The sequence below is a fragment of the Melospiza melodia genome, chromosome 12 (genome assembly GCF_035770615.1).
Source record: "Melospiza melodia melodia isolate bMelMel2 chromosome 12, bMelMel2.pri, whole genome shotgun sequence".
Lineage (NCBI taxonomy): Eukaryota > Metazoa > Chordata > Aves > Passeriformes > Passerellidae > Melospiza > Melospiza melodia.
This window is the reverse complement of record NC_086205.1, coordinates 17,877,069-17,891,312: the sequence shown is the minus strand read 5'-3', so window position 1 is coordinate 17,891,312 and position 14,244 is coordinate 17,877,069. Positions and strand designations below refer to the sequence as shown.

Genomic DNA, 14,244 nt, shown 5'->3' with positions numbered 1-14,244 from the left:
GATGGGCACAGTTAGTGCCCTTGGGACACCCACTGGGTTCATAGCCTCATCCCTGTGTATCTGACTGAATCCCACTTGCCTGCTGCCCTGTCACTAAGGCGAGTCCTTCAGAGGATTAAAACTGTGTGGCAGTTGTGTAACTTTCTCCAGAATACTTTCCCAGCTTCCAGGCGTTGGTAGTTCAGAATTTTTAAATCAGATACACTTGTTTTGATGGATTTTTCTCAAGCAGAAGTTGTCTCCTGCCTTTTTGAACTTAGGTTTTTAGTATTGTGACATTTTTGTGGCAAAAATCCATGTTTATTTGTGGATTTTGTGAAGCATAAGTCCTTTATGAAGAATAACTGTGTGTTTAAGCCAAAATTCTGCTCAAGATGTTTGCTTATTCCACAGCTCCTCTTTTAAGATAACATGAAAATTAATTTTGTATTTGCTGTTTTTCCATGTCGTCTAGGAATTTGTCACCTTCTATCATGCTGAGTTCCACCTTTCTTCTCATAGTCTTTTATCCAGCCTGAAAAGTTATCTACTGTCACATTACAGGATGGCATTAAAAGGATTTTCTTATTCTTCTCACCTTCCTCTAAACTGTGTTCCCCTCTCTTTGATATGGGGGACCATGGCTACACATTGAATTTAGGGTGTTAGATGTATTTTTTGTGTTAACCTCTCCTTAATCTAACCTTTGCCCTTTCTGTACTCTATTCTTAGAGGTTTGCAGTTTTGATGTCTTCTGGTTGTTTCATGTATTGTTTGTACTTGAAAGCTTTTAAAGTGCTAAGTAGCACTTAACTACTACTTAACTGTACAACTGATACTTCTTAAGAGAAGAAGCCTTCTATGCTATTTCCATTCTACTTGATGAGAACTTTAATTCTCCACCACCCTCTGTGACTGGTCACTGGGAGTTGAGTGCAAGGTGCAGATAGTGGCACCTAACTGATTTTTCCAGTGAGTCACATTTCAGCACAGTTACCACCTGAGTTAGAGGTCCTGATGTCATCCTGTATAGTGGGATCAGATCCATAGCCTTTGTGTAGGGCATCAGACTGTTGAAGGTGGTGTAACCTTGTACAAGTTGCATTGTATAGGGGACCTGCTGAGTTTTGTCAGGTTTCAGCAGTACCTTTGAAAAGATCTGATTTTGTTACTAGACATAGGCACCCTGCCTCTTTGTGATGGCTTTCTGCCCTGTAAATCACCTCCTGGTTATGCACAGGCTATTTTCCCAGCTCTGCTGTTGATCCAGTGTGTGACTGAGGAGCTGTGCTCCTTTCTGTTTCAGTCACCAATGTCAAGTGGGGGATATCCTTTGCAAATCTCCCTCCTGGTGTGACACAAGCTGTGGTGCTGAGATGATGCTGTGCATCCTCCATGGTGGAGACTGTGCCATGTCTGGCCAGCCCGTGCTGATGCAACTCCTCTAACATTTCTGTGCATCTCTCTGCCTGCAGCCACAGTACACGAACCTGGGGCTCCTGAACAGCATGGACCAGCAGATCCAGAATGGCTCTTCCTCCACCAGCCCGTACAACACGGAGCACGCGCAGAACAGCGTCACGGCCCCCTCGCCCTACGCCCAGCCCAGCTCCACTTTTGATGCCCTCTCTCCCTCGCCAGCCATCCCTTCCAACACAGACTACCCAGGACCTCACAGCTTCGATGTATCATTTCAACAGTCCAGCACAGCCAAGTCAGCCACATGGACGGTAAGGACACAGCATCCCTTTGCTGCCTTTGGTCCCCCTGCCCGTAGTGACTTTATCGTGTAATACATACCCAGACTTGTGCAAGAGCAAAGTGACCCGAGTGCTCTGCAGGGTGTGATGTGTCACACAGAAGGGAGACATTTATCTTGGTTGCTCTGAGAGGGTGTGGTGGGAATTTAACCCTCAGTAATACCACTAAATCCCAGGAGACTAAAATGCCTTGCAGAAAACCAGTCACGTAGAGATCACGCGTGATGAACGAGTGGCTCCCTTTTTGGGCCTAGAAGGAGCACTGGAGTAAAACCTGAGGTGGGCATTAGCATTGCCTCAGTGCTTCCCTTGGCTTTCCCCAACATCCATGGGTTTGTGTGAGGTTTGGCATGCAGGGCTGTGCCAGCAGGGTGGAGGTGGTGCTCCTTGCTCAGCCTCAGGACTGTGAGGCTGGCATCTTCTGTGTCCTTCTCCTCTTGCCGCTGGTATGGGAACTCCAGTGTGTCCCCAGCTTGGGTCTGCCCTGTGTGTTGTTTGGGGTTTTGTTGAAGGGAGTGGGATTGTTTTGTTGTTGGTTTGGTGTTTTGGGTTTTTTATTTAATGCTTTGCTCTCAGAACACTTTTTTTCTTAACAAAAGAAAGGCAGAAGCTTGAAGCCTGAAGCCCAGCTCTTGATCCTTGGTGGCGCTGGCTTGATTGTTCAGTCTCTAGATACTTCACAGCTCAGGACACTCACTGCTGGAGCTGAAAGTCCAGCTGTTGTGGCTTAGGGCTCTAGAGCAGAGATGTTTACAATGGATAATATTGCTATCTTAAAGATGTTCAATATTTGCCTTCCTCTCCTGCCGGCACTTGGAGAAGGTGCAGTGAATAATGTCCTGCCCCACGCTATCTGAATAAAAGCAAGGATTTAATTTTTTTTTTTTAAGCAAGAAAAGAGACTTTTTACCAAAAGCTAAGAGCATTAAAATAGTGTGGCTTTTTTATTTTTCTTTTTAATCTGAGGAACTGCTTTGATCTGAGATACAATCTAGCTGCAAATGCAACTCAAAAAACCCTCCCAGCTACTGCTGCCAGCAAAGCAGCAGAGCCCTTGTGCTCTCATGTGGAAAAAGATGCCATATAACCACAGATCACTATAAGGTTATGTCCCTTACATTTTAAAAGCCTTTTCTGGTAAAATTTGTCTAGAACTGACACTAATGATGTTGTTCAGAAAATTGTGTTAGGTGAGGTTAAAATGTGATAGGTCCAGTCACAAACAGATTTTCATTTGTTTATGCGTAAAAGGGTGAGGTATTTCTAAGTGAGGTTGAAGTTGCATTTTTTTTTTTACTCATCAGCCTGGGTAGTGATGCTGTGCTGTACTTCGCACTTGTTTTTATGTCCTTGTTTCTCCTATTACGCTACACACAATATTTATTTTCAATTCCCTTTAGGTAAGGAAACTCTTGGTCAGTTCTACTTTGCATTTCTCAGGGCAAGAAAATGCTGGCTTGGATTTTTGCTAGCTGTTCTGGAGAGGGTCCTTTGAAGGAGATATGAAAAGACGTTCTCTTTTGATACGTATGGTACAAAGAATTATCTAACGCAGCTGCAAGGAGTCAGAGTGTTTGATGCTGTCCTTTCAACTACGAAAAGCAGTCTTTTGAAACGAGGTTTGAACGTATGTAGTAGGTTGCTCCAGCGGAGATAAAGGCAAGAGAGCTACTAGCAAGCTTAAATGAGATGTTTCACCTCAGTGATAGTGGCGTTTTGGGGTGGAAGTGAGGGCTGAATTTCAATGTAGATCTAGGTAGTGGTCAAAGCTCAGATTACATGCTGACTTTGAAAAAGAAATTAAATTACTGTTTGGTGACTGCAGTCATCAGATGTGTGTAGCCTGGGGAAAGGCTCATTTAGCCTTCCTTACTTTTTCATTGCCCTGATGTGGACCAGCAGATGAAGGTGTGTTCCCCATGCATGTTGCAAGTCTGTTTAGGTCCAAGTCCATGTATTTTACTAAAGGAATGGGCTCTTAAACAGCTGTCTGATTAGGGAGGAGGGAGTGTGTCCAGGTGTCCCTGCACTGAGCCAAGTGACCCAGATTTAGCTGCTCGTGCAGGAGCTGGCAGTGAGCTGTACATTCACAGTGGATTATGACAGTCCTGTGGTGCTGGCTGGGGACCTTCAATCAATGCACCTTGTGAAGTGGAGCATCTATCCATCTTCAGAGCTCTGCCCTTCTGCTAATTAATCCACCAACTCATTTCACATGAGCTCTTGAGCAGTTGGTAATCTGCGTTCGACAGCTTTATCAGTGGGGTGGGTGGGGAAGGACGTGAAGGCTCTGCTTCCCACTGTCGTCCTGAGAAGTGTGGAAACACGCATGAAATGTTGATGAAAGCAGGAGTGATTGCCCCATCCTCTCAGCAAGAGCAAGTTCTTGGAGTTGCTCCCCCCCCCCATGTGACTTCATACACTTTGATTAATGCCTGTCGTCTTTTTTTAATGATGGATTAGGAACTTACCCAACTGGAAGAGTTTCTTCCACTGCAGTGACCTATTAAAAGTGTAATTACTTGATGGCCCCACCCTTATTAAGAGTCCAAAACTTGAAAGCCTTGTTTCTTTGTTTGTTTGGTTTAATTCTTCTAATTTTTTCCCCCATTTTCCCTCTTGCAGTTCCCCAGATAACAATATTGAGTAAGGAAGTCCATTGTGTTCCACTTTCCCCTTTTGTGGAGGGGATGAGCCAGTCTGACCCACCTTGTCCTTCTGGGAAAGGGTTGGTGGTGCCTGGCAGAGGATCAGCTGTCCTGGCTGACAATGTGCTGCAGCAGAGCTCCTCTGATCTTCTGGGCTGAGTCATGTCAGATTAGGTCATGGGAGTGAAGGCAGTGAGCTGGGTAAGAGGAATGGATTATTTCTCCAAAAAGCAAGAGCTGCTTTCATGGCATGATTGGAGACCTGTGAAGGTGCTTCAGGTTTCTAAGCCACTTTGTGCATTTAGAACCCAAGGTTACTTCTGTGGGAGGTGGGGGAAAGTAGAGAGTGTACTTGGTAGTTATTTAAATGCTATGTTTCTGGAAACAGACCTGGAATCATTTTTTTCTTAAAACTTTTTGGTATTGTTTTTTCTTCTCCAGATTCTGCCAAAGGGTAGGTTTATTGTCCTAGGACAGTGGACACCCTTTGCAAAATCTGCAGTATTTGTGTACTAAAGGCTGGGAGGGAGATGAGTGTGACAGCTTCTCTGCTCAGGGGTGTGATGGACTCCTAATTAAAGTGGGGGGGGGGAGAAAGAAAAAAAGGCCAAAAATTACAAAGAGAAACACTAGCTGATGCTAGGTGACAGGGTGATTCCATATGTATGAGCAGTTCACTTTGAAAATATTGCAGATTTTCTCTCTGAAGTCTTTCATGACCGTCAGTAGGAATTCCAGTAAAACATGCTGTCTAATCAGGTTACGTCTCATTTGTATGCAATGTTGATCTAATTAATGATGACAAATTGAGATTGGATTGCAGAGGACTTTATAAGCATCCTTGATTATTTTTTTAATTAATGACCTCAGAACATAAGGATATAAGCAGGTTAATCAGCCTTTTCAGAAGGAAAATCTTTAACAATTTAAACTCTATTGAAGTGTTTGAAGACAAAAGCCTTTATAGTCTAAATTGAACAAAGTTTCTTGCATGCCCTCTCATACAACAAAACCTTCTTGAAAACCATGCTGCAAAGGAACAAGCAGTGATTGTTTGTAAAGATGAGACAGAGAGTAGATTTTTGAGGTTGAGGGAGAAGCCCTCTGAATTGGGTGAACTAAGAACTTTAGCAAAATAGTGTCTCATTTATTGTGGGAGAATTCCCATATGCCCATGCATTGCAGTATCTCCTCCTGTTTCTGCAGCAGAAGAAAACAAGGCATTTCAAAAGTGTGCCACCTCTGATTTTTGCTTTGTGGAAGTTGCATGCCGATCTTCCCCACCTGGAGCTCAAATAAATAAACAGCTGCACTCCCTTTTCCCCCTAAAAAATATTTGGCAACCACCTGCCACTAGCAGAACCTGTTAAATGGGGGAAAGCATGATTGCAGTAGGAAAGTAAAAATTAGAGTTGTATGTCAAGGTAAGTAAAAGTTAACATTACTGCCAAATGCAAGCTATCAAAAAATGAATCTGATCCACCCATCCCCAAAAGCAAGATACTGCCTTATAAGTCATGAGACTCTTTTTTTAAAAGACAAACAGGTTCTTCTTATTCTCTCCCAGGTTTTTGGGCCTTTAGGGTGCATCTGCTAAATATTTTAAAACTTTTCCTGATAATCACAAGAAGGCAGAAATCGCTTTAAGTTTTTAAATGAAAACTGAAATTTATTTGTAAATTTTTGATTCTGCTGAAGAAAGACACCAAGCCCTGCAAGACTTGCATAATTCAGGTGTTGGCAATACCTGAGTTTAGCAGTTTATTCTCATGCCCTGCAGTAGGTTGGTGCTGAACTGGGTTGGTCCTTTCAGGGTTTGTTATGAAACATGGAGCTCTCCAAAGCTGCAATCCACGTTCCAGGCAGGCTCACTGGTTTTCCTGTTCTCAGTAAATTCAGCTGTACCTTCAACCATCAGAAAATGCTCAGATTTCAAACTTTCTTTGCTAGCAAAGCTGGATAATAGTGTGTGTGACATGCATGAAAGCAACTAAGTGGATTGTGCTGGCTGGGGTTAGTGAATTTGGAAAAGCTGCATTTTAAGGAAGCTGAAAAGAATGTACTTAAATTAGTCCACACAAGCAATAACAGGTTTTTGTGGTTGAGAGAACAGATTCCTTGGCTGGGCTATCTCAGTATTTCTATTTCAGATTGACTCATTCCATTTTTATTTTAAATACATTGTGTTCTGATCCACATAGTTAAATTTGGGACATTTTTTGCCAGTCCCTATAAAATGAATTAGAAGACTGTGCATAAGCATAGTGAAGCAGTGAGAGGGCAATTAGAGGTGTACGTTGCCTTGACTCAACAGTTCCTAATTATGTGTTCAGTGTTCTCTCAAATAATCTGTTCAAATAGTGCATCATTTCAGTAACTCTGGTCATGTCCAGTATGTCCTGACTGCAGATTGTCTCTCAGTATCATAAATGAAAACCTTTTTTAAAGACTGGTGACTGTCTCAGTGAATATACCTGAAATCTGTGCTGAGTGTTCCTGTGGAATCTTAGCTTTGTGATTGCTTGGTGGTGTTGGTCAGTGTCATTTGAGCTTTCCAGTTTCACCTTTAATATTGTATTTAAAGCTGTTGGGAGAGAGGTTGAACGTGGCCTTGTTAGAGGATTTTGGGTTTGCCTCTCGTCAGAGGCTCCTGGTCAGCAGGGGTGTAGGCTGTGCTTGTTTGCACAGGGCAGTTGAGGAGGGTCCTTGTGAGATTCATTTGTCCAGGGGTTTGCAGCCCTCCCCGCGCAGACAGACTGGGCATCCGCGGGCCGCGCTGGGAGTAAACGTCTGCAGCCCAGTAGGTTCCCCAGCAATGTTTATTTCACTGGTGATAGCCTCACTTGTTATGGCAGAGAGGAAGGGAAAAGGTGGTGCAATCCAAAGGGGAAGAAGCCACCTGGAAGGAGAAGGCAGCAGATGAGAGAATGCGTTGCAGTTCGGGATGCAGGCGCTGCAGGCTGGTGCAGTGTTGGGAGCCGAGGCCTTCATGGCGGATCAGCAGAGCTGCTGTGCTTGGGCACTTGTCTCAGGTGAGAAGTGGCTCAGATTTGGCTTCTTTAAGCTCTCAGCAGCTGTGCCTGCCTCAAGAGGCTGCTTGCAGCACGTGTGGGCTCTTGGCCCAGGGCAGGTGTCATTTGTCACCATGCAGGGAGAGGTGGCATTTGTGTTTTCTTGCTTGAGGAGCTCCTGAGGTGTGTTTCCCTCTGTGTGACATTACAGGACCTAATACCAAGGCTGCTCAGGCATAAGTAACTTGTCCTAGGTCATCTACCTGGAAAGAGAGGAGCCAGGCTTATTGTCTTTGAAGGAGGTGCCTTTCTCACGGCAGGGAGGTGTTTTCAAGCTCACAAAGCTGGGAAGAACCAGTTCACCTGTGAGAACCAGGCAGGAGGGGACTGCTGGCTTCTGTTTGGGTTTTTATGCTTGAGTAAAATGAGATCTCACTGCGTTAGGTTCCCATTAGACTGTAATTGTGTTTTTTCCCCATAATATCTTTGTCATGTATATTTTGTTTTTATTACCAGTTATCTTCTGTTACTCCTTACAAGTAGCTGTACAGACCTTTGAAGCAGTTTCTAGAAAATGCCTTGTGGTGTACACTGTCTTGCTTTTTTTTCCTGCTTTTTTATGTCCCGGATTGTTTTGTAAATCCTACTAAGGCAGTGTAGCCTCCCTGTGTGAGCAGGAGTTTTGCTCTATGCTGTTTGACCAGTGCCCTCCATGGTGACAGAGCTGAACTGTGGTGCAGGACTGTGCTGTGAGGGACAGTTTGTACCCCATGCAATGAGGAGGGAAGTTATTTACTTAGTGTATGAACTGGTACTTGTCAGCACTGGGAACTGAAAATTTGACTTTCCTGCTTAGAGTGTGATCTTCAAACAGCACAGTCAGTGTGGGGCACCCAGCACGCCTGTCCTGCTGGGAGAAAGCATCAGATGGTGTGAATGACCTCCTCTCCCCACAAGGATTTAGCTTCTTGGTTGCAATGTTTGTGGCTGATTCCCTCCCACTGTAACTGGAGATGAGTTAGAGCTCATTCCAGGGATCCTACACTACTCCTGAGATCTGCAAGTGAAAAACCATGAGGCATAAGAACAGAGGATGGGGAAGGAGTTGTGTCCCCCTCTGGGACAGAAGATCCCTCTGCTGTTTTGTACAAGCAATTTCTAGTTTTGATGGCATCATAAATTTTTTCTTCTTCATAATTTTAGTTTTAAGGTTTTAGCTATTTTTGAAGGAAAACTCAGAGGGGAAAAATTAGGCGCAAAAAACTTTTTTTTTTTTTAAGGAGACTTTTTTGTCTATGTGGAGAGGAAAAAGCATAATTAAACATAATTTTCATCATTGCAACTTGCACAAAAAAAGCCCCACCTACTTTCATGAGAAAGGAATAAAGAGAATCATAATCCTGGATTAGGTATCTTTCACTACACATATATAAAAACAACACCGTGTGAAAAGGGGGAAAATATATAGTGTACATACACACACCAAACATACCAATATGCCTCCAGCAGTATTACCAAAGGAATTAACTTTACAAGAAACAGCCACAGCCTGGAAAGAAGCCATTTTTCAAATAAAAGCTGAATGAGATTTGTGGTTTCTGAGAACTGTGAGAAGGAAGGGTTAAAAAAACATTTACAGATAAGAATAGCTGATGTTGGGAGATGAGCGAACATCTTGAAGTAGGGGAGGGTCACTATTTAAATCAGCTTTTTTTTTTTTTCCTCCTCTTAGTTAAAAATTGGCTTCTACTAAGAACAACATGTAGGATTAATGTAGTACTTTAAATCTTCAAAGTGCTGCACAAACATTACTTCCCTAATCAGCAAACACCTTTGCTTGGTAGGCAAATCAGGCGTGGAGTCGCCATTTTAGAGAAGGGAAACCGAGGTCCCAGAAGTGCCAAAGTTTCCCAACCAGCAGTTTTTGGAGTGGATTTTTTTTTTTTTTAATGCTTTGGTTTTTTGGTGGATTTTTTTTGTTTGGTTGGTTTTTTGGGATTTTTTTTTTTTTTGTCATTGTTTTTGTTGTTTGTTTTTTGGGGTTTTTTTTGGTTTTTGTAGTGTTCAGCATGGGGACTGCCTCTGGGCTGGCATGTTAAAAGCTGCTGAGCTCTCCTGGATTTCACAAGTGCTAGGCATGCAAAGCAGCCTGGCAGAGCTGAGAGAGGCATCAGCACAGTTGCCTCCTTACCTTTCCAAAGGTCACGGCTGCTGGCCCAGAAGGGAGGCAGCAGCTCCAGGGCAAGGAGGGTTTCCTAATAAGTTGTCAGTCTCCCCCATACCATTGATCTCTATAACCTAAACTTCTAACTGAGCACTGTTAGAAGATATTTCAACCCTACCAAAAAAAAAAAAAAAAGTTGTGCAAAAACTATTTGAGTGGCTGTTGAATAAGTTGCTTTTGGGTAAATTTTTTCAGGGAGGCTGGTGCAAGAGGTATTGTTCACTGTGTAGACAAAGACTGCCCTTGGAGATGATCATTCCTTTCTTTAGGTTGGCTGAAATACCACATTTGTCATAGATATTATGTGCCTGCCAACTCTGCACAGAGCACACAGCAGTTTGGAGGTCTGCTGAAGTGAGAATAATTCTCTGTGTGTTGCATTGATGATGCTCTGTGTGCTGAGGGTTTAGCTGCAGTGCTTGGCAGGCCATATACTGTGAGGAAATTCCTACTTTGTTTTAAAAAGAAGTGTCCCGAGTAGGGATGGCTTCTATATAGAAGGAGCATGAACTTTATTATGCAATGGAAGTCTTTTCATGAGGTTTTGCTATGTGCAGGTGTGTCAGATTTGTTATTGTAAACACAGCAGGATAGCTGCCCAAGTAAGAGCTTAGATCCTCTTGCAAACAGAGCTGAGTATTGATAAAAAAGTTGCCATTTCCAGTTGTTCAAGATAACACTTAAACTTTGGAACAAAACTTGGTGGAGCTGTCTGTAGGAGGAGAGTGCTACTTCTCTCTCATTTGTATTGTTTTATTTCTTTTTAAATACATTCTGTGAGAGTTTTCTTAACAGAGCAAAATACTACATGTCTCATATGAAGCAGTATTTTATGGTCTGCTGATACATGTTATCTGCTGAAGTCCATCTGAATTCAGCTTTGTGGAAAGGTGAAAAATGTGCTAGAGGAAACAGGAAAACAGCACCTGAAGGCTGACCTGGCTTTCCTGAACAAATGAGACAGGGCTTGGGTCTACATTTTGTGGCCCTGTTGTTTTCCCCATTAACCATGATGGCCATGCTGCCTTGGGGCTCTCCTCCCTGCCTGTGTTGTGCCCTGAGGTGCACCAAGCTCTGCTCCTGGGGAGAGGAGATGATGCCCTGGAGAGGAGGTGCCCTGCTCAGGAGCAGCCCTGCCTGTGTTTGGCTCCCAGCCCAGCCTCAGAGCCACTCCTGCCCTGTGATTTAGATGTGATCTGGGTAACATTGTGCAAGTCATTCCCTCTGCCTCTGCTCCCCCTCTTCCCCCTTTCCACATACCCACCCTCAAATACAGAACTGTCATCCCATGCTGTAAAACACTTCGACCCCTGATGTGAGATGCCCGAGGGGGGCAACTGGACACTACTGCTTGCTGTGTGTGCCCTATCACTAGCTTTAGCTTTCATGTCTCTTATTTTGCTTTGTTTACAGAACATCAGAGTCTTTCTACAGACTAGCTTTTGAGGCAACTGAAACATGTCTTCAGGCTAAAATTTGCTGCTTGGGTTATTGCTTCCCCTGCTTGAGATACTGAGCTTTACCAGCACTGGGCCTGCCAGGTGTGAGAATTCCTGACACACAGGCCATTTGGGGGCTGTGGCTAGAGGGAAAAAGCCTGTTCCTGTCTCTAGGCAGAGCACAGGGCTGTACCAGTGCTGTGTTAGCTGTGGTGCTGAGTCTTAACAAACTCACCCTGCCACTTGTCAGGGCTCATTAGCTCAACTGTGTGTGAGCTGTGGTTGGGAGCTGCCTCCCTCCTGACCTTACAGTGGGAGAAAATGAGCTCAGGTTTGCTATCTGACCTTCACCCAGAGCTCCTTGGACCCCCCCCCCTCCCCCCTTAAAAGGCAGGGCTGGAAGGGATTCCCATGGCGAAGGGATGTGAGCAGTGCCACTGGGCTTGGTGCCCAGCCTGAAGAGTTTGCAGAGCCAGAGCAGGGCAGGCAGTGCATCTGCTCTGTCTGCATTTGAGCATCAGCACTGCCATGGATGGGAGAGAACAGTCTTCCCATGAGATGTTAGTCCAGTGTCTGAGCACTGAATGATCCCGCTTTGTTAATCAGCAGGGTGCTGGCTGCTTTTGCAATGAGTTCCTTGTCTCCCATCTCTTCTCCTGCAAACCTCTCATACAACTCATTCTTAGTCATTTTTTTAGACCCATACTTGGTGAGTTCTCGTAGGCATACGAGCAAACATGACTTCAACAACAGGGAGTCTGTGCCCTTCTAGATATCCTACTAAAACCTCTTATGGTATTGGTACTCAGAAAGAAAGTGGTGAGGCCCTAGGAAAATCTTCAGAAGTGTTATCATTAGTTCTGTACAGTTTGATGAAGACAAAGCATGTGGACTGATCAGTTTCTACAGGGAATTCATAAATTTGACTTTTATTTGGCATTCCCTTTGTGTGCTGACTTCTCTGATGAGTCATTTTTGCCCATTTCCTTTGCCATGCCTCTTGAGATTGGAGTCTGTCTTTCTGGGCTTGTTTTTCAGCAGCCTGATCTGTGCAAGATAAAGATGGGGAGAGCTGGGTTGTGCTGATGCTGCTGGCACTCAGAGGGAGCACTGCAGCACAGGAGGAGCAGCTGCATGGGTGAGATGAGTTCCAGGATGAATTTGCAGGGACACGTGCTGGAAGACAACCATTTCCATGCTGCATGTCTGGTGTCAAGAAACAAAAATGCTCTGATGCTGTTAGCCACCCTGCTGATCTCAATCTGTTTAATGGTGTTATTTTGTTTCAGTGCAGCGGTATTCTGATGCGTGTTCTGCAGCTTATTTCAGAGAAGCTTCCGAAACACAGAATTCATGGGGCTTAAGGAAGATGGCTTGGTAGCATGTTAAATATTGATAAATCACCTAGCCAAGATTGATTCTGTTAGTGATTGGGAATGACTGCCTTGTGACCTCTTCTCTCTCCACCACACAGGTCAGAGCTGTTGGCAACCCTTGCCTCTGAGCGGGGAGCTCCTGGGGTGCCCCTTACACTGGACCCTGGGATGGCACTATGTCCACAGTGTGACCTCAGTGTGACCTGCTTGCTGGGGAAGTCAGCATTTCTCTGATCCCTGGAGGGACAGAGCTGAGCACGCAGGCAGGTGCTGGCTGCCAGGGGGTGGCCAGGTATTCCTGCATGCTGGGGTCTCAGGGCAGCTTTGCTGCCTTCAGCTTTTCCAGCATGGCTCAACAAGGGTGTAGCAGTTCACTCAACCTTTTAAAATGTTTTTCTTTTTTTTTTCTTTTTTTTTTCCCCCCTTTTTCCACTGGCCATACCAATCTGATTACACCTTCGAGGGATCATCTGCCCCTAAAGCTTAATTAAGGAGCTCGTCTGACTCGTCACTGACTCACCTGCCACTGTATGAGCTCATGTCTGACTTGTCCTAGGAAGATAGTGAAATATGTCAGGGTTCTGTGAAATATAGCAGGTTTTTTGTTTTATTGCACCCCTGACATTTGCTGTTGGCTCCTGCAGAGGTGAGCAGAAAGATGACTGCCCCAACTTTGTTACTTTTATCTAAACTTAGTCGCTCACCTCTTTGTGCCTTGAAAAACCAGATGGGGTTTTGCTTGCACAGCTGTAGGTATGTTAGAGTTAATAAAAAAAAATATTAAAAATTAAATAACCTTTGAGTTTTGGCTTCAGGCAAACTAGGTGAAATGATGTGTTTTGGAGATGAATGCTCTTGCAGGAGGCAAGATGTAGCTTGCAGGAGAACATCTGCAACCAATCCATTCTGTATGAGATGGGGCCAAGACTTGTTTGTATCTCACTACCTGTTCAAACATGTTATACCATAGCAAAAAGAGATTTTGAATGCATTGAGGAAGGGTGGGTAAGAAGGAAAAGAGACATCAAGCTGAATGTTTGCTTAATAGCCTTGATTTCTTCATTAAACTTTTAAGCACTTTAATAATCTGATTAGCTGCTTTCAGAGCATGGAACAGTTTTTCCTTTCTTTCTTCTTTTTTTTTTTTTTTTCTTAAAAGAGGGAAAAAAACCCTCTCCTCATCTTGGTGCTGTGAGATGAGCTTTCTTTGTGACCTGGAGCAAATCCGCTAACTGTTTGCTGCTTTTCTGTACTCGCCCTGAGGACTGTTGGTGGAAGGATGTTCTGTAATACATCTGATCAAAGGCAGTGCAGAGGTTCAGTTACCAGGCTGCCTGCCTGGACCCTGGAATGCAGCTTCCCATCCAGAGCTCCTTGCCAGCTACTCCCATCTCCCATCCCCTTTGTCCTGTCAGAACTGCATTGAGCATGAACTTCTTGCAGCTTGCAGAGCTCATTTGCTTGCCTTTAATTGTGCATTTGAAATGCTTCTTAAGGCCTGTGGCAGCAGAGAACAGTTAGATGACTCAGGAATGGCTGGAGTGGTGAGGCTGGCAATAGAAGCTCCCATGCTGAGGTTCTTATCATTGCTGATGGTGCTCATCATCATACTGAGTTCTGCATTGTTTTGGGGTTTTTTTGTAAGACAACCCCAGAGATGTACATGCAGCTGTATTTCTGGTTTGCACGTGTAGCTAATGTGGGTGTTGAAGGTGCGGACTGTGTGTGACTGGGGTTTGTTGTCAGTGGAATGTAGCAACTGTTAGTCAGATCTTTTTGCTTGTCTAGCAGGCTGTATTCCTTGCTG

The 14,244-nt window shown here is 44.3% G+C and overlaps 1 protein-coding gene across 5 annotated transcripts in view; it reads left to right on the top strand.

Annotated features, from left to right (window-relative positions):
• Window positions 1-14,244, top strand: part of TP63 (tumor protein p63) — a 67,341-nt gene that overhangs the window by 16,735 nt on the left and 36,362 nt on the right. For all 5 annotated transcript variants that reach the window (XM_063167031.1, XM_063167030.1, XM_063167034.1 and 2 more), the window contains exon 2: window positions 1,455-1,709. In XM_063167031.1, the coding sequence (XP_063023101.1) occupies window positions 1,455-1,709 (255 nt within the window). The remainder of the gene's footprint in view (window positions 1-1,454; window positions 1,710-14,244) is intronic.